Genomic DNA, 21,868 nt, shown 5'->3' with positions numbered 1-21,868 from the left:
CGCTCTATCTATACATTGTCACTATGTTTCAATAAAGTAAAATCTTCACAGAGCTCTTCTTCTCTAAAATCGCCTTGAGGACTTTGCATAAGATAATCGTGTTTTCTGAGGACAGCAAAGTATCTTTCTTTGGATCTAAGTAGCTAGCGTCCAAGATAATATCCAATTTTTCCTTTCCCTGGAAGAGCACATCTGTATTTTCAAGTATTTTGCTCATTCTAGTTGGGGTCGATATCAAGTACTTGATATCTTTGAATTTCTTGTTGGAGGTTTTGTCCAATGCTTGTTCCAGTGATGCTATATCATCTTTTAGCTTATTCTTTGAGAAGAGTTTGAGGCAGGATTTGCTGCCATTCAAACTCCTAAAAACGTCTGCTACTCTGATATTCGACATCGAGAGGACAAGAGCCCTTGGTGCTCTACTAAACTCATTGACAAAATCTGAAAAGTTCGCTAAACAACGGTCCTTGTCGAGCTTTTCCGTCGACAAAAAGTCAGATTTCTTGAGATACAGTTCATCCAACTCCAATGCACTGAGATCTGGGTTTTTTTCACGGATCAGTGTCGCAAGGTATTCGGCAATGGTTTCAGGCGATGACTTTGGTAGATTTTTCCTTCGTCCAACCTCATATTCAAGCTGCTCTTTCTTCTTTTCATGGAATTTGGATGACTTGAGCTTCTTCTGCCTCTTTGATAATCCTTTGTTGTCACCTTCATCCTCTAAAGGCCTTTCTTTGTCGCTTTCATCCTCTATAGCTCTTTTCTTGGTTTCTGCAGCAAATTCCTCTTCAAGATCGGAGCCTTCTGTTGGGCCTTGATGCTCGCCATGATCCGATTCATAATCATACAGTAGACCGTCATCTAGGTCATCTGGGTTGGACATCTTCTAATCTTTTATCTACTCTTTGATTGAATGAGATGAGATGAGCTTCAATTTTTCAATATATATATCGTGGAAAAAACAGAGTTTAGCCACATACAATAAATTTTGAGCTTTGGAAAAGGTATGAGGGCCTCACGGCTATTACCAATATCACACCAGTAACAACTCTGATCAATAACAGTGACTCCTTATTTTGCTGTGAAAAAGATCAAGTTTAAAATTAATTACGTAAAACTAGTACACATATCTGAAGCTTCTATTTTCAATATCTGTCAAATCCAAAAATTGATATTTTTCGGGTGCTTGACCTTCCTGCTCCTTGTCTCTCTTCATGTTCTCTTTCCTGCTCAAATATCCCACGTATAGTTGTAGTGGCACACAGACGCATTGAGTAACCAGAAGAGTAATCTTAGCTGGGATGTATCTTGGAGCCGAATATGCTCTAAACATCTGGGGAGCAACAATACATGCCACATTGTAAACGATCATCGTAAGTGCGTTTCTAACAATTCTTTTGCAATAACCTGAAGTGTTACAGGAATTCCAAATGTAAATGTTCGTGATAACACAGGAACCACTGTATAGTAGGTACAAGGCGAGCAGATTACCAACTTTGTTCGAAAGAGGCAAACACAGCATGACTATACAACCGATGATTGCTGGGATGTACATGGAAGTTGTGACTAAAGTGAAGTAATTCCAACGGGAGATCATTTGGGTAGTAATAATGATGATCATAATAGTAATTGCACCAATAGGTAATTGTAGTAAAGAAGTTTCCTTACTGTCGAAACCGAAGGTTTGCGTTATTGTGACAGAAAAAGTACCAATGGAACCAGTGGAGATTTGAGAGCAAGCAGTGATTGCCAACATTGGCCAAGTCAATTTATCGTACCAGACCAGCTCTTTGACATGATGTTTCTTAAATTTTTTGTTCTCGATACCGGTTTGATTATCCCTGATGTGCTTAACCACTGCAACTTTTTCCTCACGGTTCAAGAACCATGCATTGGTAACGTTATCTGGCAAATATAGAAATGTGACGATACCAAAGGCCACAGTGACCAATCCGACGACCAAAAACATGATTTGCCACGAAGTAAACTCTTTACCGTGGTAGTGCAAGAAACCGAATGAGATCAAACCACCAACGATATATCCTGTACCGGCCTGAGCTGCCCAAAACCCAATTCTCGCACTCTGCTCGGACTTTGTATAGTACATACCACTCACGGCAATACATCCGACAGCACTAGCAGATTCAAAAGCACCAAGTAAAGTACGAACAATCATTAACGATGCATAGGTCTTACATGCGGAATGACATGTGAGCACTATACCCCAACAGATGATAAAACTTGACATGACTTTGGAAATTGGGAACCTCTGAATCAAATAAGTGACAATGGGTTCCATGAAGATATAAGAAGCTCCAAAAATGGTACTTAAATTTGAAAATTCATCACCTTTCAAGTGTTGTTTGATCCCCATGGAAGCGGCATAATTCAGCAATGCCTTGTCGAGGAACATAAGCAAATAAGTACAACATAGGAAAGGTAAGACGAAAAAATCCAATTTTCTCAACACCTTTGGAGGCAAATCACTTTGACCATAAAAAATTGCCTTTTTCCTCTTCTCCTCAGTGGTCAAGTCCTCATCTTCATCAACAACAACTTCCTTGGCATGGTTTTCTTTCAAAAAAAGTAAAGCCACATCGACACTATCGTCTCTGGCACTACTATCACTCACATAATTAACTGATGATGAGGAGCCGTTGTCCGCCTTCACTTGGGTTTGAACACCATCTTCCTTGGTTCCAGTGCTCAACGAGCTCGCATTGTCCGTAACTGCAGCCATATTTCTTGATCTGTCTTCAAACTCTAATTCAATCGAGCAGAGAATATTCTTGAAAATTCCTGCTTATATACAAAACCAATGGTGTCTCACGCCATCGGATCTACATCTTAACGGGTCCATTCGATGTCGACTGTGGCCATTGAATCATGAAAAGACCGCTGCACTTTAGTAACTTTAACCTTTCTCGGCCGAATCTCTCATCAAAACCACCATTAAACTACCACTAGTAGACCTGGTTTCGATGGCGAGCCGCACCTGTTGATATTCACTATTCAACCTCGAGTTCTTATACTTTTAGAGGTCCCAGCTTTTGATGCGATTTTTAACACGATTCACACAGGCACGCCCGGAAAAACTGAAGATAATCCGGAGCCCAAAGTTTTTCGTCAAGCCCTAATTAGGATTTATCCGAGCCCTAGTTCTATAGAGCTTCTAAAGTATTCAAGATGGGCTGGGCTCCAAGAGAGTTTGTAGTTGAATTATGTTGAAGGCCAGCGTGGAGTTTAGGGTAGTCTAGTAATGGGTTTGGATTCAGGTTCCGACGACGAGCAAGTGAAAGTTTCCTCCAGAGAATCCAGGAGACAGAAGAAAGTTGTCCAGTTTGATGAGGGTGTTGAAGATGGAGATAATGATGAGAGGCCAGTAGAGAGGTCGAAGAGAAGGAGTAGTAAGAAGAGTAGTAGGTCTAAGGATCAGACAAAGAGAAACAAGTCATCTAACAAGAAGTTGCAAGGTGCAAGTGGTGGTTATGCGTGGGAAGATGAAATCAAGAGAAGTTGGGATCTGGTGACAGTCGATGAAGATGGTGATATGAGCGCACTTGCGGCCAGTTTAATCGAGTCAAGAAAGAAAAGAAGTGCCTTGAAGAATATTACACCGTATCAGAGAGGTATCATAAGAACTCTGGTTCTCGTACTAGATTGTAGTGAAGCCATGGCGGAGAAGGACTTGAGACCGAATCGTCATGCCATGATAGTGCAATATGCGATTGATTTCGTTCACGAGTTTTTTGACCAAAATCCAATTTCACAGCTGGGGATCGTAACGATGCGTAATGGACTAGCGCAACTGATTAGTCAAATTAGTGGTAATCCCCAGGATCACATCGATGCATTGAAGCTAATACGAAAACAGGAGCCTAAGGGAAATCCATCTTTGCAAAATGCGCTGGAAATGTCACGAGGACTACTACTACCGGTGCCAGCTCATTGTACTAAGGAAGTTCTGATAGTGTTTGGTTCGCTGTCAAGCACTGACCCAGGTGATATTCATCAGACTATCAATTCACTGGTGCAGGAGTCGATCCGTGTCAAGGTCATCGGTCTTTCTGCCCAAGTAGCTATCTGCAAAGAACTTTGTAAAGCTACTAATTATGGTGATGAAAGTTATTACCAAGTCCCATTAGATGAAACCCATTGCAAGGAGTTATTCGATCAGGCCGTCGTACCTTTACCAGTGAATAAGATCAATAAAGGTTTCACCTTGGTTAGAATGGGGTTCCCAACAAGAATTTTCGAGGACTCTCCCACGTTCTGCGCCTGTCATTCTCAACTCATGTATGGTGGATACTTTTGTCCCAATTGCCAAAGTAAAGTGTGCTCGCTACCGACAGTGTGTCCCTGTTGTGATCTGATGCTCATCTTATCCACGCATTTAGCAAGATCATATCATCATCTGATGCCTTTGAAAACATTCACAGAAGTACCTTCAGTTGAGGAATTTCCTACAGATAATTGTTTTAGTTGTCAGATCAGATTCCCGACAATTAAAAACCACAAAACTGGAGAACTACTTACAAGTTCACGTTACAGGTGTGAAAGCTGTAAGAAGGATTTTTGCATAGATTGTGATGTGTACATTCACGAGATACTCCATAATTGCCCGGGTTGTGAGTCTGAGCCGGTGATAGTATAAAGATAATTAGTCATATATTACATTGATGGAATTGTTACATGGTGTGTGATTCATTACTTTGCATCAGAAAGATTTCTCTTTGATAAGTTGCCTGGCGAACTTCTATCTCGCTCAGTGGAATGCCTGCTGTGATTTTTTGATACCGTTTTGCTGTCAGCCATTTTAACTTGAGATACGCTACTATTGCTGCGATTGTCAACTCGTGATGAATTTGATAGGATACTAGATTCAGATGCCTTTGGAAGAAGTTTTGGAGAAGCCTTCATTAAGACACTATCGGTCATTCTGCTTTGCCCTTGCTTCCAACTATCAAAATCAATAAGAGCTTGCATGCATCCCCATTCATTGATTTTCTTACTCAGCCAATGTAGATTGACCGGTTTCGTCAGATAATCGTTACAACCTGACAGCAACGCCTCTCTTTTATCGGCTCTTGTGTTGGATGCCGTAAAGGCAACAATGATAACGGGGGCCTTGCTGCGTTTTTTATCCCCTTCTTTGGAGTCTGGTAAAGTTTCGGAGGAGGCATTCAGCTTCTCCAAATCTCTTATTTTCTTGGCTGCATCCATACCAGAAAACACCGGTAGCTGCAGATCCATAAAAATTAAATCAATACCACCTTCTTTCCACCTATCCACAGCTTCTTGTCCATTTTTAGCTACCTTGTATGAAATCTTATGTTTCTTCAGGAATGACCGCAGGATGGCCTGGTTGATGACGTTATCCTCAACGATAAGAACTGTGATCTTGGGAAATATCTCATGATTAGCCGTTATTAAACCCCAGGGTAGCTGGCCTTTTTGCAAAGAGGTAGTTGATGGTAACCGAGAAGGTAGCGTTGGAACAACTGTTTCGGGCCTGTTTGGCAAATCGGGAGAAGCTGGACAAGAGCCAGTATTTTTCCTTCTTTCGCTTTCTAGCATGGGATGTATCAGTCCAACTTCTTTTTCGTCAAGTGGAGCGTACGAAGATGCTGGAATAGGAAGTTCGCTTTGATAAGCATCCTTGAAAGGATCATTATAAGTAATTGTGCCTGGTGAAGCAGGTTCAGATGGTGGTTTTAGATCATTGTCCTCATTGAAATCAACATCGCCAGTATAATTCTTTGGAAGTAACAATATAGCCGGTTTTGGAGAATCAACACTATGTTCAGCGTCCTGAAGGCTTTGGGATTCCTTCCTTAATTGTTCTTCATTAGTTATCAATTTGAATTCACGCTCCTTCTCCTCTTCTCCTTCTGCCTCGGATGAAATTCTGTGCTGTAATAAAACGGTACCTTCCTCTCCGTCAAGACCCAAACCGAGATCAGTAGCTGGAGGTGTCGTCAGATGAAAATCGTCAGAATCTTTTGGTTCAAAATTTTGAGATTCCAGCAGTTGTTGGGCGATTTCTTCATTAGTTGGTATGTACGTTGTCGCAGTAAGCGTGTCCAACGCAATTGGAGGCGGTGGAGGTGAAAGCGGCTCTAGAATACGTTCTTCCTCGTTACAGATAATAAGTAAGGAACTGGAAGCTCTTTGCGAACCCATATGACCAAATAGTTTTCTGTAAATGTTTATCACAAGCTCGTCTGGCTCAAATAGTACTCTTGGCCTTTCCGGATGATCCAAACTTTCTTCAGATGGGAATTGATAGCCTTTATTGAGAGTCCCTGGTAAGTGAGATTTTTCTGCCTCAGGCGCCGCAGCTGAGACTAAAGGCACAGGGCTATACTTGCGGCTTCCTGCATTCAGATTACCGTAAGGAGATGCAGATCCATGACGAATCGAAGTCATCTTTGGACCCTGCTGTAACCTCGGACTATTAGAAGCAGATCTTTGAGGACTAGTAGTGACACTAGAGCAACTTCTGTGAGGCAATACCGACCTGGAGGTATCCACAGCCAAGGGCGCTGGAATTAGTGGCTTATTATTCCGTCCCAAACAGTTACCTGAACCAAACACGGGACTTGGAGAAGGTTTAACGAGCGGTGGTAATTCATCTCTTTCGTTTTCATTATCATCCTTTGCAGCTCGGAATCCAATCGCAATGGATGCATTATCATTCAAAGCAGCCCATCTCGAATTGTTCAACTTCTCGAAAAGCCTGGTCTTCAAATCATCAAAATTATCTATTTCATTAAACGGTAAAGTAAACGGTTGATTAATCTCATCCGTGCAATCGTCGATTCGTAGCCACACTTTCCATACCAATGCAGAGTTCAAGGGTACGGCACCATTAGCATCCTGAGTTGACCTTGGCCTCATTCGATCGATATCATTCATAACTGGAATGGATATGTACTACCCAAGAGCCAGATGTGTTGTTTCGTACCTTCTTTGAGGGATGAAGAGTGAGCGTATTGCTTTGATACCCAGGGAGGTGACAGAAGATGATCTTAAAACACTAAGACAAGGATGTTCAAGCTCCAGCAGGTCTCTCAGATGTTGTATCAAAATGGAAACGTCTCTATAATCTCACACCCTTGGTATATCTTACACTCTCGGTTTATCTTTATTTGTTCTCATCTTGCCAAGAGTTAAAAAGTAGAGTCAATACTGAAGGTTGGGAAGAATGCTTTCGCGAGGTCCAATACAACAGAGCTACGAACAGTGACAAGTAAAGAAGTGATCCAATGACCAATGGATTGGCTGAAAACTTGACCAACGATGGCTTAGCAAGAATAGTTTTGCAGTATATCCTGCGTTCACGCGGTATTGTAGGTGAGAATATTCTTTTACTTGCCTTGATGAGGCTACAAGGTGACACAGAGACAAACGATGTCCAGGAATTGTACAGTAGGTTGTCTAAAGTCATCAAGACGATCAATTTAAAATTACATCCTTTGAACTATAAAGTGGTACGAGTTAGCCACGGGTTGGGGAAAAACATCGTTGCGAACAAGTCAGAAGCCTTCAGCGCAGCTCAAGCGAGCTCTACAACGGTTACACTCCCAAAGAGCAACAGGTTTTTTGTTTATGTGGATACGGGATCCGTCGATGAGACTAAACTTGCCACGAGGTTCAGCCAGAAAGAGATTGAATTCATCAAATGGGCATTGCAAGAGATCTCTAACCATGGAACTGTGCTTAAAAAGCTTACACCTCCAGAAACATGTACAGTAATGCAAGAAGTAAACCGCATACGACGAGCTACGCTGGACGATCCGATAGATTGGGATCGTTTCGTTAGCTTCACGGTGGGATCAAGCGCGCTTTCACGGTTCAAAGAACTCAATGCATTGGAAATTGAGCAACTGATCATAAAATTGTGTGAGTACAAATGGTTCTTTCGAAACGGCAAAGGTGAAATAGGCGTGGATTTGCGATGTATAGCAGAGCTCGAAGAAAACTTAATCACAAGCTATGGTTTACTTCAATGTGAAAATTGTGACCGACTGGCAACACAAGGAGTGATGTGCTCACACGACGGTACCGCTAGTTCAATCTGGCACGTTGACTGCTATCAGCATCATATTTCCCATGTGAGTCAAGATTGCAAGATATGCGGCAAATCGTTAGTCACAAGCGGCGTTTACGTTATATAATTCTGCTTACTGTATTTACATGGTCATCATATCGAGTTTCATTTCCTCAACACCTTTTTCTCCAAGAAATCCTTAGCCTCATTGATCTTAGTTGCTACGTAGGGAGAACCACCTTTATCTGGATGGTTCGCCAACATGATCTTCCTGTGCACTTCTTTCAGTTTCTTCTTGTTCAAATTGGCCTCATTCAAATTGAGTATCTGAAAAGCTTCCTTAGCGTTCATCTTGGGGTCAAAGCCACCTTTCAGGAAAGCCTGAGAGGCCTTACCACCATTGAGTTTTGTAGATATCGACTTGTAAGCTCCAGCCACTGCGTAAAGTGTGAAAAAAGCACCAAATCCAGTCAATAAAGGGTGCTGACCCATATAGTCCAAAGCCTGATCAAAATACAAGTCCATCCCAGTCTTTCCAGGGCCTGCTACCTGCTGTCTGGACGTATCATAGGGAACTCTTGCCTCGCTGTTCGCCAGCGTAGAATTGTTCTCACCGGGAATGGGGAGTTGTGGTATCTCTAACGTGTTGTTATTAGCGCGGTCACTGCTCATTTCAAGTATTCAACCAACAGAAACTGGCTTCGATTCTCAGCATTCAGCATCTTAAACCATTTTTTTTTCATAACTTGTTTTTCTCACTGCGGAAGAGTAGAAAAATTTTCAATAGTTGAAATTTGATCTCATCTCATCTCATCTCATCGCCAAGTTAGTGGGATTGAAAACGAGTCGTTGAGTCTCCTAAGTGGTGTTGAAAGAAACTAAGAGGTTAGAATGAGAGTGTATCAGTGTCATTTCTGCTCTTCCCCGGTTTATCCCGGCCATGGTATGATGTTTGTGCGTAACGATGCCAAAGAGTTTAGATTCTGTCGGTCCAAGTGTCATAAAGCTTTTAAGCAACGTCGTAACCCTCGTAAATTGAAGTGGACCAAGGCTTTCAGAAAGGCTGCCGGTAAGGAACTTGCAGTGGATTCGACTTTGACCTTCGCACAGAGAAGAAATGTCCCTGTTAGATACAATAGAGAATTGGTTGAAACGACTTTGAAGGCTATGGACAGAATTGAAGAGATTAGACAGAAACGTGAGAGAGCATTCTACAAGAACAGAATGAAGGGTAATGAGGAGAGAGATTTCTTGAGAGATAAGGCTCTTGTGGAAGCTAACCCTGAGCTATTGAGAATAATGGAGGTTGAAATGGCCGAGAAGTTGGCTAGGAAGCAAGCTGCAGAGGAAGAGGTATCAGAGGAAGAAGAGGAAGAAGATGAAGAAATGGAAGTCGATAGCGAGGAGGAAGAGGAAGAGGAAGAGAAGAAGCAAAAGGTCTTGTTGAAGAACAAGAAGAGAACCTCGAAAAAAATTGCATTTTAGCCTCGGATGGTAGCTTAGCCATTATTGTAAATTATTTCTTCTCCTTATTGGGTCTAATCAAAATCTTTGATATTATTTTAAATATTTTATGTACATGTAGAGTGCCACTTCAAGTGGCCTAATCCCACGTCTTAACAATGGAATCCTCCGGTAGTTTTCTAAAGACACCGATGAACCCTCCACCGACTGTTCTAACACCGACTTTGGGCCTTACAACGATACCATCTTGCCCAGTTTCCCTTACAGAAACTTTGCGGAGATCCCATTCTCTCAAACCACCTCCGCCGGACCCGGCCATTAATTCGTAGACTTTCACTAGCGTCAAACGAATACCTTTCTTCTTGACCATCGATAAGCAATCCCAAATCTGCATTATACTGGGAACAAACACCACTATTGGAGAATCGACAAGAAGGGCTTCGGAGAGCAGATGCAGCTGCAACTCAGGCGACGGCATATCCAAGAATACACCATTGAGAAAAGGCCCATTGTCCTTTGCACGGCCTACCTCGTGGCGGTAGTAATTAGCTACATCGGTTTGTAGCCAATCCTGAGGAGCCCCATCCACCAAGTGGAACTCAACATCGGGCCAGTACATCCCATGATTATAATGTTTCACGTTTCTAAGACCGATCTTCATGTGTTTTTCGTTCTTATCCAACGAATGCAAGATTGCACCTCTAGTCGAGTCATTCTCACCATCGTAAAATGCATTACCACTATGAATCTCTTTCAAGATGTTCAATGTCAGTGAACCATGACCTGTTCCACACTCTAAGAATTGTTGTGGTGGCTCTACAGTAATGACATCTTTGGGAAGATTCTGGTTTCGACTCAATTGCTTGGTATGTAAGAAACTTTCATATGGATCTTTCGGGTCTAATTGCTTCCATTTGGACAAAGCCCGTGAGCTAGTACTCTGTCCCTGTTTCAACAGCGGATAATCTACACAAATACCGCTCAATTCTACTATTAAACTTGCATCCAAAGAATAGATCGGTTGCGCTTCTCGCCTTCGATTTACCACGTACTCTTCTAAAGATGGTTTTACCACAATGTACTTGTGCTGCGAAGGTCCAGAACTCGTATTAGAACTAATCAATGACCTAAAAGGTCTTCCAATGATATCCTCGTGCGGTATGGGTCCATTTCCAGTCTTAACGGTCAATCCCGGCTCTAACGGCTGCGACAGATGAAATTTCTCATTGGGTTTCGCCAGCGATCTGAGAATTACCACGTCAAAGGGTTTAAAAGTATGCAACCTTCGGAAGAATACCAATCGCACCATCTTACAGCGCTCAGAGTTGCTTGTAATGAATGCGTGAAATTTTTCACTTTCGCGATGAGCTTATAATCATTGAACAAATTGAGCTCCCATAGTAGATTGAACAAAGGAATGTAGCCTTTCAATCTCTTTCGTAGTCAGTACTTGAATGTCTAATACTTCAAACACACTCGTAGCATCGTTCAGTAAACTTACACCAAGACAGAGGCTCACAGCTGCTCCTCGTAGAGGTTGGTGGCCACGACAACCGGTTGCCATCTGAGATATGTAAATGCTCTCTCCAACGACTGCTCTGACAGTTTCTTGCAGTTCGCGTCTTCCAAATTCGGGTAGATCTTTCACTTGCAGTTCACATACGTACCCTTGTTTTCTTAGGCTTTCCTCAACAGTTATGATCTCTAACAGTTGACCAATTAGTCTGTAGCGCACAGTCGCAGCAGTAACTTGAGGGTCGTTCGCGATTAACCTGGCTAGATGGCCGGCATGGATGAACAGTCTGCTCATTGATTGGGTTTCCCACGTTTGGATGGAGGAGTGACTCAGGTACGAGTCGTATCGTTTCCCTTGAGGACTCATTGGCTGTTGGTCAAATACATCATTTCAACGGACATTTAAATGGATCGTTGATGAAAGCACAAGAACTCGGGTAATTACAGGCGGTGGAATGGGCTAATTTTGGTCCAGAATGGTGCCTAACTTAGGAAATACCTTGTTTTACTGAAGGGAATTCTCATTAGTTGAAGATAGCTCAAGAAGGTAGTGTTAAGAACGGGTGTCGTCGTGCCAATGGGATATAAAGGTCAAGGGAATTGAGATGATTTGTATTCTGTGGTCGTTCTTTTCACTTGTATATTTTATTCTCACAGATCATCAGAAACAACCGTTTTAATCATGTCTACCGATAAGATCACTTTCCTATTGAACTGGCAACCAGCTCCATACCATATCCCAATCTACTTGGCTCAACAAAAGGGCTTCTTCAAGGAACAAGGTTTGGATATGGCCATCCTTGAGCCAACTAACCCTTCCGATGTGACCGAATTGATCGGTTCCGGTAAGGTCGATATGGGTTTGAAAGCTATGATCCATACTTTGGCTGCCAAGGCCCGTGGTTACCCAGTGACCTCTGTGGCTTCCTTATTGGATGAACCCTTCACCGGTTTGCTGTACTTGAAAGGTAGTGGTATCACTGAGGATTTCCAATCTTTGAAGGGCAAGAGAATTGGTTACGTCGGTGAATTCGGTAAAATTCAAGTCGATGAATTAACTAAGCACTATGGTATGAAGCCAGAGGACTACACTGCCATCAGATGTGGTATGAACGTTGCCAAGCACATCATCGAAGGTAAGATTGATGCTGGTATTGGTATTGAGTGTATGCAACAAGTTCAATTGGAGGAATACTTGAAGCAACAAGGTAGACCAACTACCGATGCTCAAATGTTGAGAATCGACAAGTTGGCTTGTTTGGGTTGTTGTTGTTTCTGTACTATTCTGTACATTTGCAACGACGAATTCCTGGCCAAGAACCCAGAAAAGGTCAAGAAGTTCTTGAAAGCTATCAAGAAGGCTACCGACTATGTCTTGGCTGAACCAGAAAAGGCTTGGAATGAGTACGTTGATTTCAAGCCGGAATTGAAGAACGACTTGTCCTTCAAGCAATTCCAAAGATGTTACGCCTACTTCTCTGAGTCTCTTTACAACGTTCACCGTGACTGGAGAAAGGTTACTGGCTATGGTAAGAGATTGGATATTTTGCCAGCCGACTACGTCTCCAACTACACTAACGAATACCTATCCTGGCCCGAACCAGAGGAAGTTTCCGACCCATTGGAAGCTCAAAGATTGATGGCTATCCACCAAGAGGCTTGCAGAGACTGCGGTGGTTTCAAGAGATTGGCTTTGCCAGCTTGAAGTGAACGACAGCACTTGATGATCTATATTTTTATATCCTTTAGATTTTAGAATTGAATGAATTTGTTCATTTTTTTTTATTTGAAAGAGTTGTTTCATTGAAACAGCAGATACTTGAGATCCCAATGATTATTTAATACAAATCCAGAATAATCGCGTTCAGTTAGCGGCTATCAATAATTTAATTATAAAAAAAAACGACAACTGCAGGACTCGAACCTGCGCGGGCAGAGCCCAAAAGATTTCTAATCTTTCGCCTTAACCACTCGGCCAAGTTGCCATGTAAATTTAGATGTCAGAGTTGGTTTAAAGAAGTAATATTCAAGGAGAGAGATTCCACAACTTGTTCAATAGTAAGCTACGAGGTAATGATCGCAATGGCTTCAAGATATAGCTTCACCCCAAAAGGTGAGCTTTGCTAGTATGACCGGCTTACTATCCTTAAGTACTGCTACATGAGAAAATGATTCAGAACAATATTTGAATTAACTTATAGCAGAACAAGCACTACGCTACTGAAACAGATCTCCGATAGCTATAATACACGATAAACCATTAGCATAAAATACTGATGTAAAATGCTACAAATTGCCTTCTTCTCCTAAAATACTAAGGTTTTTTTTATGTCATCATGGGTAATTTCGATTAAATTTGGAAGCGCTCTGTTCTCCTTTGCTTGGTCGCATCACGTTAGATCATTTTCATTAACATTATCTGATGCACTTGGGGTATCTGAAGCTCCAGCTTTACCGAAAAACTCATCCCATATCGACTCGGTAGTAACCTGCGAAATCATATCAATAATACGCTGTCCGTCCTTCGCTGGAGCAAACATTCTCACAGGCTTGGTGTGGTTTCTCTGGCCATCAGTAAACAGTGGCGAGTTCACACTCGAAAGATGGCCGTTGCTCGATTCATTTTCTGATGCTGAAGCCGTGTTCTCAAGCTCAGCGAAAAACTGATCTAGAGGCACTCCAAAAGACTCAGTAGGCTCTTGTTTCGCGAAGGACATTTTAGGCATATCACCAGGGTTATTCCCTACTCTTTCAATCGGGGAAAGATTTGTCTCTGACGCTGTCATACCATTTGACGTGATTCCATGCCCAAATGAAGCCTTTGACATGAGAACAGGTTGCGGCATATCAAATTTTAGCCTGATTACAACCGCTGATAAGACCTTATAAATGACGAAACAATTTTTAGCTGCCTCACAAGTGCCTATAAGTTCCTTTAAGACACGTAATATGCTGGCTGTGTATCCTTCAACATATTGTTGTCCTTCGTTAATTCCTCTATCCGAGTAATAAACAACGTAGAGGTAAGTCATACCAGCCATAAACAAATTGTGTACCGTAACCCATGTGAAGTTAATTTTCTGTCTGCTGCACATCTTGTCATAAGTACTTATGGTTCCCTTTGTATTCTCATAAACGATTGCGAAAGCTTTGGGGCTTAACGACAGGTTCTTCGGTGATAATCCATACAACATACATTTTGTTTGATAATAATTCAGATGAAAGAACTCCATGTTGAACTTACAGTTCATCTTTCTGTAAGTCTTAGGGACATCCTTCTCGAGCCATTTTTCTAGTAAACTATGCACTGAACTTCGCCAAGTTTCCAGATCAGGGCACCTTCTTGGAATGTCACCGTGTTCAGCGTATAAAACTTGGAGCACGTTAGCTTGAATTCTTCGTACTTTAAAGAATGCCAAAGCTATGACTTTTGAAGTTGCCATTGAAGTTTGAACTTTTGAGTAGTCCTCTATATCATCATTGAATGTTGTTATTAGAGCATCGTCAAGTAAACTTGGATACCTCGCACTGATACTTTCCTCTGGGATCCCAAATGGGCGGCCAAAATATGCACAAATTTGCCGATCTAGCGAATAGACACACCAGAAAAGTCTTCTTCGTAATTCCCTTGTGAAAGGATCATAATTCTTGTTAATCTTTTCAGCGTGAAGTCCCAAATCAACAGTCAACCTCAGCGCCGAACCCATAGTATACCAGACACCAGGGACATTCGGCCTCATCAAGGAATAAATCGCAGTCAAGACGGTACCCGCTAGAGCCTCCATCCTATCATCTGATGCATAAAGTTCTTCAGAGAATTGCACGGCCCTTCTCTTGAATAAAACGACGTGGTTTATATCAGATCGTAACACCTCGACTGCATGACCTATAGCGAAGATCATGTTGAGAAAGAAGTAAGGCAAACGGACCCAGCGAGGTAGCTGAATATTTTTTTCGCCTTCTTCAACCTTCTTAAGCCATACGTCAAACCAAGGCTCATGCGAATCTTCAGTTTCCCCTCCAGAGGCGTTAGATGGTAGCTTAAATGCCGTATTGATCCTTGTGTGATCCGATACAATAGAAATGGTAGTATTCCAGGGCCCATAAATCGGTTCGAAGTATTTCTTCAAAAAGAACTCTCGATGCAGCACTGGTAATTGGGTATTACTATCGACAAAATACCTAGTAATGAGGCTCTCTGCGACATTTCGCGGTGGTAACCATAACGGATCGAAATCTGTCGAGCTCTCGGACTTCGCATAATCTTCGTATCTCTCTTCTCTCACTTTAATCTCATCATCGGAACTCTCATTCACTGAATCAGGCTTGAAATTTACGGCAGTAAAGACCAATTTAGCAAATGGGATACCTGATGAATCTCCAAGATAAGAATTTGAGGCATTGTTCTTGAGTGACCCTGTTGCAGCAAAATTCTTATTCGATTCACTTTGTTCGCTATTCCTTGAGTCTTCTGGGAAAAAAGTCTCAGGAGTAGTTTTCGTTGCATTTTCCTGAGAATCTTTCGTTAAACTGGATGAACTTATACCTCTCTGCATGGACGTTCCCTGATTGATCAAATATGCAGCATACTTGTTGTCATGCGGAACTTCGTGTTCTTTACGCTGGGATTCCTCAAAGAGCTGTATAGCAGAAGGGTTATCACTACTTGTTGCTGGTAAGTTCCCTTGGACTTCTGATGGATCAATCCCACACTCCCTTAGTTTATCCATTATAGCTTTCAACCTATCCTCTAGGAACATCACATATGACCGCGGAACGTCTCTCCCAGTAGCAGGATCGAGCGAAACACAGGGAACTTTGACTCTAGCACATTTCAAACAGCTTGGGAACTCCTGATCACACTTGATCTTCTTTAAGCGACATCTCTTGCAAGCAGAAATCGATTTCGTTATACCAGCTACAGCCGAGGAAGGCCTCTTTTTGGAGCTGCCATCCTCACTGGAGATAGATCTCTTCATTTTCAGCTACCACGACTCCCAACGCTGGCCAGCGATCAGTATCCTAGACCTCACTGTTGATCGAGATGTTCACGGTTGCAGGAAGATGTAATCTAAGTAATCACGGACAACGGATCTTGAATAACCTTAATAAAAGAGTTCGAGATCAGTTGAAGAAAGCTGTGAAGGCATTCATTGAGGCCAATTGGGATGAAAGTTGGCGTTATCCCTTACCAGGCGGCAGATGTGGTGCGGGACGATACTGTAGGGCATGAAAGACCAAAGTTTCCGGCTGTGCAAAAGACCCATGAGATTGGTGATATGGAGTTCGTTAAACCGGAAGATATACCATTGAATAGGAGAAATTTCGTGTACCGAAAATGTGCAGCGAATCCTCATTTTACCGAGCTTGGTTATTGTTGTACAGAGTACCCATTTGAAGGAGCTGGGATGGATCTAATGGACCGTTCGGACGGTATGTCGCTAATTCAAGATGGGAATGATACTGTCAGTGTTGGCGAGTCGTTGGGATGGAGGACTTCCAGATGCAGTGTTGCGTTGAAGGAAGGAGAAGCCTATTGGGAAGTCGAAGTAGTACGAGGTGGCCTAGACGAGCCGTTTGACGAAGGTGTTTCGTTACAGAGGAGGAAAGATATATTAAATACGATACCGCACTTGAGGATTGGGATCTGCAGACCTGAAGCATCATTAGAAGCACCTGTTGGATGTGATTCATACGGGTATGGGATTAGAGATCACTCAATGGAGTCCATACATGAGGGAGAAGTTAAACAGACATTGCCAACAGGTTCATTGAAGCCGGGAGATAGGCTTGGATTCTTGTTGAGACTACCAAGTCTTGAATATCAGAAACGACAGGCGCAAGAATATACACAACACAGATTGGAAGCGCTAACATACCATGGTACTGCGACTACAACTGAACTAGATGATCATGGGTTGAATCGCAAAAGAGTTAAGAAAGCAGGATCGAATATCGAATTTCAAAAAGCTTTGCTAGAAGATATAGATCATACCAATGTGATACGAGATCATATAGCCATTCGTTACAAGAACCAGCTTTTCTTTGAGGCTACGGATTATATCAAAACTACGAAACCAGAATACTATTCATCGGACAAGCGAGAAAGACAAGACTATTACCATTTAACAGACTCGTACCTCGCCGTTTTTCTAAATGGGAAGCCTTTAGGTCAAGCTTTCAAAGATTTGAAGCCATTTCTACCGCCATTTAGCGAACTACAATACCGAGAGAAATTCTTCTTGAATTATTGGCGTCACGGAGATACCTCCAAGAACACTCTAACGAAGAAGGGGCAATTGCTGAGAAACAAGTACGTGAATAACGGCAGACTAGGTTACTACCCTACAATAAGTTGTTTCAACGGTGGAACAGCAAGAATTATCACCAGTCCTTCAAGACTACAATACTACGACCAGATCAAAAGTACACACCCTGACGCTAAGACTTTAGAGACGTTCTACCAGGAACAAATTGCCGATGATATCGTTTGGGACTTAGTTGATGAAGTTGAAGAAGAGTTGATGGTCACGCCGCACGGAGGCGCTGCGGAATCAAAGGGAGAGTTATAAAGAGGTTCTTCACCAACTCGCCACTACGACTGTAACCAATTTGAGAGTCGGTATGAGTGAGACTAATGTACCCAGCTTAGAAATTCTAGTATCTGATCCACAGAAACGTTCCGGAGATCAAACTAGCACTTCATCATATGTGAGCTATCAGATATCCACCAAGACAGATAACGAAACTTACCACAAGCATCATGGTGGTAAAGGAGGAATCATTGTTGTGCACCGTAGATATAGCGATTTACTTTTGCTTTACAATGTATTGTTGAATGACCATCCAACTAGTATCATACCACCTTTACCTGATAAGAAAGTGTTACAGTACCTTGCCGGGGACCGTTTCAGTCAAAGCTTCACTCAGAAAAGGTGTCACAGTCTGCAGAATTTTTTGAGGAGGGTCGCCAACCACCCTGTGTTGAGCCAGTCGACTATTTTAATGATGTTCTTAGTCAGTAACGATTGGGACGCATACAGGAAGAGTCTCGCGGGGCACTTACAAACGAACAAGGAAGAAGTAACCGATGTATTTATGAACGCATTCAAGACTGTGCATAAGCAGAGTGATGAATTTGTAGAGATCAAAGAAAAGAGTGATAAACTGGATCATAACGTTGCCAAGATCGATAAGATCTTTCATAAAGTCGTGAAAAAACATGATGCTGTGGCCGAGGACTACGCAAAGTTAGGAGCGAATGTTCAGGATTTACAAGAGTTGTGTACGGGCGAGAATGAAGCTCTTGCGCAGCGACTAAAACTTTTCAATGAAGGCGTTACGCAACTATCTTTCGGAATACGTGATCTAAGCAAATACTTGGACTATGAATACATCGTGGATCTGAAAGATTTGGAACATTATATCGATAGTATGGGCCAACTAATCAAATTGAAGGACCAAAAGCAAATCGATTACGAAGAATTAAGCGACTATTTGACTAAATCTATCAACGAAAAGAACAATTTGATTTCCGGTTACGGTGGTAGTAATTTTTTTACCAACAAACTTGAAGAGCTTGCTGGGATCAACCAACAAGCTGCTCGCCGCGATAAGATTGATAAACTCGAGACAAAAATCACTTCACTAACCAGTGAACTCGAGACTGCTAAGCGTGTAGCTGACGCATTCGAACACGAAACCTTAAAAGAAGTTACACTATTCGAACAACTCAAGACACGTGAACTGAAGCAATCATTATCCAGTCTCGCAGATCATCACATAGCCTTCTACGAGCAAATGCTCGACACATGGACCAACATCGATCAACGTCTATCTGTATAGCTTAACCCGTTTACAAGGTACAAAATCTGGCCTAACTTCTTTACACTCCTCATCCACCAAAGACCACTCTATTTCAGAATCGAGGTCCTTTTGGGAATCGAACGCGGGCAAAAGTTCTGATCCTATCTCGGCGGCAAACTCTTCGCGCGACAAATATTCATTCCAAGGTAGTGGTGGGAAACTCTCCAAATCCAACTGTCTTTCAGTCTTGTTTCTTGGCTTTGGCGAACGTTCATTGGAACGAACATAGAAATATCGAAGTAGAAGCACAGCTTCTCTTCTCAGGATGCCTGGCACCACGTGATATTCGGGACCGGGAGTCGACTGACCTTTTTGGATAGCCAGCACAGTACCATTGCCACCAAACCGCTCGTTCGTACAACCAAACACAACCCGTGGTAAGCCCAGCTGGCGTAAAGCTGAAGCACACATCACACAGGGTTCAACTGTCACATAAAGGGTGCAAGTCGAAATCACGTGACGCAGATCTTCATCATCTACTACTCCATTACTATCTCGCAAGCGATCAATAGCTTGGAACTCAGCATGTGCTGTCCCATTCAAGGATCTATTCGTATCGTTGATTCCCCAGGAGACCACGTGACCCTTCGCATCCACAAGCAAACACGCAACTGGTGTCTCATTGTGATCCAACGCATACCTCGCAAGCCTCACGGCTTTGCGCATATGATCCAAGTGAACAGCTAGCATCTTCACCATTCACTGTTGTTTCACGCGTGTTCCAGGACGAAACGCGTCGCGCCTTCAAGTTAAGCGGGCGAAGTGTGCGGTGGCCACGGTGTTCTTTCCAGAAAATTCCAAGGACACGCCAACAAGGACAGCCGCGGTTGTCGCATATATATATGGGTCAAATCGAAAAACAAACACACTTTTGTACAAACACTGGTAACTAGTAGACTAGTACGACACAAGATGTTCAGGACTAAGAGTTGGTTGGTCCCGCTGGCGGTGATTCTTTATACGCTTTTCGTTGTTGTGTTGCCACTGAACGATAAGATCGGAGTTCGCGCCGCTGATGATGTGGAAAGTTATGGCACAGTGATTGGTATTGATTTGGGTACTACGTACTCGTGTGTTGCAGTGATGAAGAATGGTAAGACGGAAATTTTGGCTAACGAACAGGGGAACCGTATTACGCCCTCGTACGTTGCATTTACTGATGATGAGAGACTCATTGGGGATGCAGCAAAGAACCAGGTTGCTGCTAATCCAAAGAATACTGTTTTCGACGTCAAGAGACTTATTGGTTTGAAGTATGATGACAGGTCCGTGCAGAGAGATATGAAGCATTTGCCCTTTAGTGTGGTGAACAACGATGGTAAACCTGGCGTGGAGGTGACTGTCAAGGGCGAGAAGAAGATCTTCACGCCTGAGGAGATCTCTGGTATGATCTTGGGTAAGATGAAGCAGATTGCGGAAGATTATTTGGGTAAGAAAGTGACCCATGCGGTTGTTACAGTTCCAGCTTATTTCAGCGATGCACAGAGACAAGCTACAAAGGATGCAGGTACTATTGCAGGTCTAAATGTGTTGAGAATTGTCAATGAACCAACTGCAGCAGCTATCGCTTATGGTTTGGATAAATCGAAGGATGAGCACCAGATCATCGTGTACGATCTAGGTGGTGGTACTTTCGATGTCTCTTTACTATCCATCGAGAACGGTGTTTTTGAAGTCCAGGCTACTGCTGGTGATACTCATTTGGGTGGTGAAGATTTCGATTACAAGATCGTTCGTCAATTGATCAAGACTTTCAAGAAGAAACATGGTATCGATGTCTCTGATAACGATAAGGCTTTGGCCAAGTTGAAGAGAGAAGCTGAAAAGGCAAAGCGTGCTTTGTCCAGTCAAATGTCCACACGTATTGAAATCGATTCTTTTGTCGATGGTATTGATCTAAGTGAAACTTTGACTAGAGCCAAATTTGAGGAATTGAACTTAGATCTTTTCAAAAAGACTTTGAACCCAGTTGAGAAGGTCTTGGAAGATTCTGGGCTTGATAAGAAGGAGATTGACGACATTGTTCTTGTGGGTGGTTCAACTAGAATTCCAAAGGTTCAACAACTATTGGAATCTTTCTTTGACGGTAAGAAAGCTTCCAAGGGTATTAATCCTGATGAAGCTGTGGCTTTCGGTGCTGCAGTGCAAGCAGGTGTTCTAAGTGGTGAAGATGGTGTTGAAGATATTGTCTTGTTAGACGTCAATGCCTTGACCTTGGGTATAGAAACTACTGGTGGTGTCATGACCTCTTTAATCAAGAGAAATACCGCTATCCCAACAAAGAAGTCCCAGATTTTCTCCACTGCAGTCGACAACCAGCCAACTGTCATGATTAAGGTTTATGAAGGTGAAAGAGCCATGGTCAAGGATAACAACTTGTTGGGTAACTTCGAGTTGACAGGTATCCCACCTGCTCCAAGAGGTGTTCCACAAATCGAGGTCACTTTCGCCTTAGACGCAAATGGTATTCTAAAGGTCTCTGCTACCGATAAGGGTACTGGTAAATCTGAATCCATTACAATCACTAACGACAAGGGTAGATTGACTCAAGATGATATTGACAGAATGGTTGAAGAAGCTGAGAAATTTGCCTCTGAAGACGCTGCCATTAAGAAGAAGATCGAATCCAGAAACAAATTGGAAAACTATGCTCACTCCATCAAGAATCAAGTTAATGGTGATTTGGGTGAAAAGTTGGATGAAGAAGACAAGGAAACTTTGTTGGATGCAGCAAACGATACTTTAGAATGGTTAGAAGATAACTTTGACAGTGCCATCAGTGAAGATTTCGAAGAAAAATTCGATTCTTTGTCCAAGGTCGCTTACCCAATCACTTCTAAATTGTACGGCGGTGCTGAAGGTGATGCAACGGGTGCTTATGACGAAGAAGATGAGGACGATGATGGTGACTATTTCGAACACGACGAATTGTAATCCCAACTTTTGCATCATTTATCAGCATGTTAATAA

General features: G+C 42.5%; 15 protein-coding genes and 1 non-coding gene across 16 annotated transcripts; 7 read left to right on the top strand and 9 right to left on the bottom strand.

The window, feature by feature from the left end:
• Window positions 1-28: 28 nt before the first annotated feature.
• CMS1 (Cms1p) lies at window positions 29-883 on the bottom strand (the record flags this gene model as incomplete). Its single annotated transcript, XM_003681807.1, has 1 exon — window positions 29-883. One exon carries the CDS (start codon window positions 881-883, stop codon window positions 29-31), a length of 855 nt encoding a protein of 284 aa, XP_003681855.1.
• A 234-nt stretch (window positions 884-1,117) lies between these two features.
• On the bottom strand, window positions 1,118-2,740 carry THI73 (Thi73p; the record flags this gene model as incomplete). The annotated part of the gene is made up of 1 exon (XM_003681806.1): window positions 1,118-2,740. One exon carries the CDS (start codon window positions 2,738-2,740, stop codon window positions 1,118-1,120), a length of 1,623 nt encoding a protein of 540 aa, XP_003681854.1.
• A 519-nt stretch (window positions 2,741-3,259) lies between these two features.
• SSL1 (TFIIH/NER complex subunit SSL1) lies at window positions 3,260-4,654 on the top strand (the record flags this gene model as incomplete). The annotated part of the gene is made up of 1 exon (XM_003681805.1): window positions 3,260-4,654. One exon carries the CDS (start codon window positions 3,260-3,262, stop codon window positions 4,652-4,654), a length of 1,395 nt encoding a protein of 464 aa, XP_003681853.1.
• Window positions 4,655-4,707: 53 nt separating this feature from the next.
• Window positions 4,708-6,900, bottom strand: SSK1 (mitogen-activated protein kinase kinase kinase SSK1; the record flags this gene model as incomplete). Its single annotated transcript, XM_003681804.1, has 1 exon — window positions 4,708-6,900. One exon carries the CDS (start codon window positions 6,898-6,900, stop codon window positions 4,708-4,710), a length of 2,193 nt encoding a protein of 730 aa, XP_003681852.1.
• Window positions 6,901-7,268: 368 nt separating this feature from the next.
• On the top strand, window positions 7,269-8,180 carry NSE1 (Smc5-Smc6 complex subunit NSE1; the record flags this gene model as incomplete). Its single annotated transcript, XM_003681803.1, has 1 exon — window positions 7,269-8,180. One exon carries the CDS (start codon window positions 7,269-7,271, stop codon window positions 8,178-8,180), a length of 912 nt encoding a protein of 303 aa, XP_003681851.1.
• A 38-nt stretch (window positions 8,181-8,218) lies between these two features.
• PAM18 (Pam18p) lies at window positions 8,219-8,725 on the bottom strand (the record flags this gene model as incomplete). Its single annotated transcript, XM_003681802.1, has 1 exon — window positions 8,219-8,725. One exon carries the CDS (start codon window positions 8,723-8,725, stop codon window positions 8,219-8,221), a length of 507 nt encoding a protein of 168 aa, XP_003681850.1.
• Window positions 8,726-8,944: 219 nt separating this feature from the next.
• RLP24 (ATPase-activating ribosome biosynthesis protein) lies at window positions 8,945-9,538 on the top strand (the record flags this gene model as incomplete). Its single annotated transcript, XM_003681801.1, has 1 exon — window positions 8,945-9,538. The coding sequence occupies one exon, from the start codon at window positions 8,945-8,947 to the stop codon at window positions 9,536-9,538; it is 594 nt and encodes a 197-aa protein (XP_003681849.1).
• Window positions 9,539-9,656: 118 nt separating this feature from the next.
• TDEL0E03940 (uncharacterized protein) lies at window positions 9,657-10,826 on the bottom strand (the record flags this gene model as incomplete). The annotated part of the gene is made up of 1 exon (XM_003681800.1): window positions 9,657-10,826. The coding sequence occupies one exon, from the start codon at window positions 10,824-10,826 to the stop codon at window positions 9,657-9,659; it is 1,170 nt and encodes a 389-aa protein (XP_003681848.1).
• A 66-nt stretch (window positions 10,827-10,892) lies between these two features.
• Window positions 10,893-11,399, bottom strand: TEN1 (Ten1p; the record flags this gene model as incomplete). The annotated part of the gene is made up of 1 exon (XM_003681799.1): window positions 10,893-11,399. One exon carries the CDS (start codon window positions 11,397-11,399, stop codon window positions 10,893-10,895), a length of 507 nt encoding a protein of 168 aa, XP_003681847.1.
• A 315-nt stretch (window positions 11,400-11,714) lies between these two features.
• Window positions 11,715-12,737, top strand: TDEL0E03920 (NMT1/THI5 family protein; the record flags this gene model as incomplete). Its single annotated transcript, XM_003681798.1, has 1 exon — window positions 11,715-12,737. One exon carries the CDS (start codon window positions 11,715-11,717, stop codon window positions 12,735-12,737), a length of 1,023 nt encoding a protein of 340 aa, XP_003681846.1.
• A 198-nt stretch (window positions 12,738-12,935) lies between these two features.
• On the bottom strand, window positions 12,936-13,017 carry TDEL0Etrna12S. Its single transcript has one exon. It is a non-coding gene; the product is annotated as a tRNA-Ser (tRNA).
• A 405-nt stretch (window positions 13,018-13,422) lies between these two features.
• PPR1 (Ppr1p) lies at window positions 13,423-16,011 on the bottom strand (the record flags this gene model as incomplete). The annotated part of the gene is made up of 1 exon (XM_003681797.1): window positions 13,423-16,011. The coding sequence occupies one exon, from the start codon at window positions 16,009-16,011 to the stop codon at window positions 13,423-13,425; it is 2,589 nt and encodes an 862-aa protein (XP_003681845.1).
• A 189-nt stretch (window positions 16,012-16,200) lies between these two features.
• BRE2 (Bre2p) lies at window positions 16,201-17,604 on the top strand (the record flags this gene model as incomplete). The annotated part of the gene is made up of 1 exon (XM_003681796.1): window positions 16,201-17,604. One exon carries the CDS (start codon window positions 16,201-16,203, stop codon window positions 17,602-17,604), a length of 1,404 nt encoding a protein of 467 aa, XP_003681844.1.
• A 52-nt stretch (window positions 17,605-17,656) lies between these two features.
• SNX4 (Snx4p) lies at window positions 17,657-18,877 on the top strand (the record flags this gene model as incomplete). Its single annotated transcript, XM_003681795.1, has 1 exon — window positions 17,657-18,877. One exon carries the CDS (start codon window positions 17,657-17,659, stop codon window positions 18,875-18,877), a length of 1,221 nt encoding a protein of 406 aa, XP_003681843.1.
• TAD2 (tRNA(adenine34) deaminase) lies at window positions 18,866-19,588 on the bottom strand (the record flags this gene model as incomplete). The annotated part of the gene is made up of 1 exon (XM_003681794.1): window positions 18,866-19,588. One exon carries the CDS (start codon window positions 19,586-19,588, stop codon window positions 18,866-18,868), a length of 723 nt encoding a protein of 240 aa, XP_003681842.1.
• Window positions 19,589-19,810: 222 nt separating this feature from the next.
• Window positions 19,811-21,832, top strand: KAR2 (Hsp70 family ATPase KAR2; the record flags this gene model as incomplete). Its single annotated transcript, XM_003681793.1, has 1 exon — window positions 19,811-21,832. One exon carries the CDS (start codon window positions 19,811-19,813, stop codon window positions 21,830-21,832), a length of 2,022 nt encoding a protein of 673 aa, XP_003681841.1.
• Between the last annotated feature and the right edge of the window lie 36 nt (window positions 21,833-21,868).

This window comes from Torulaspora delbrueckii, chromosome 5 (genome assembly GCF_000243375.1).
Source record: "Torulaspora delbrueckii CBS 1146 chromosome 5, complete genome".
In the NCBI taxonomy this organism is placed as follows: domain Eukaryota; kingdom Fungi; phylum Ascomycota; class Saccharomycetes; order Saccharomycetales; family Saccharomycetaceae; genus Torulaspora; species Torulaspora delbrueckii.
This window is presented reverse-complemented; position numbering and strand designations above follow the sequence as displayed.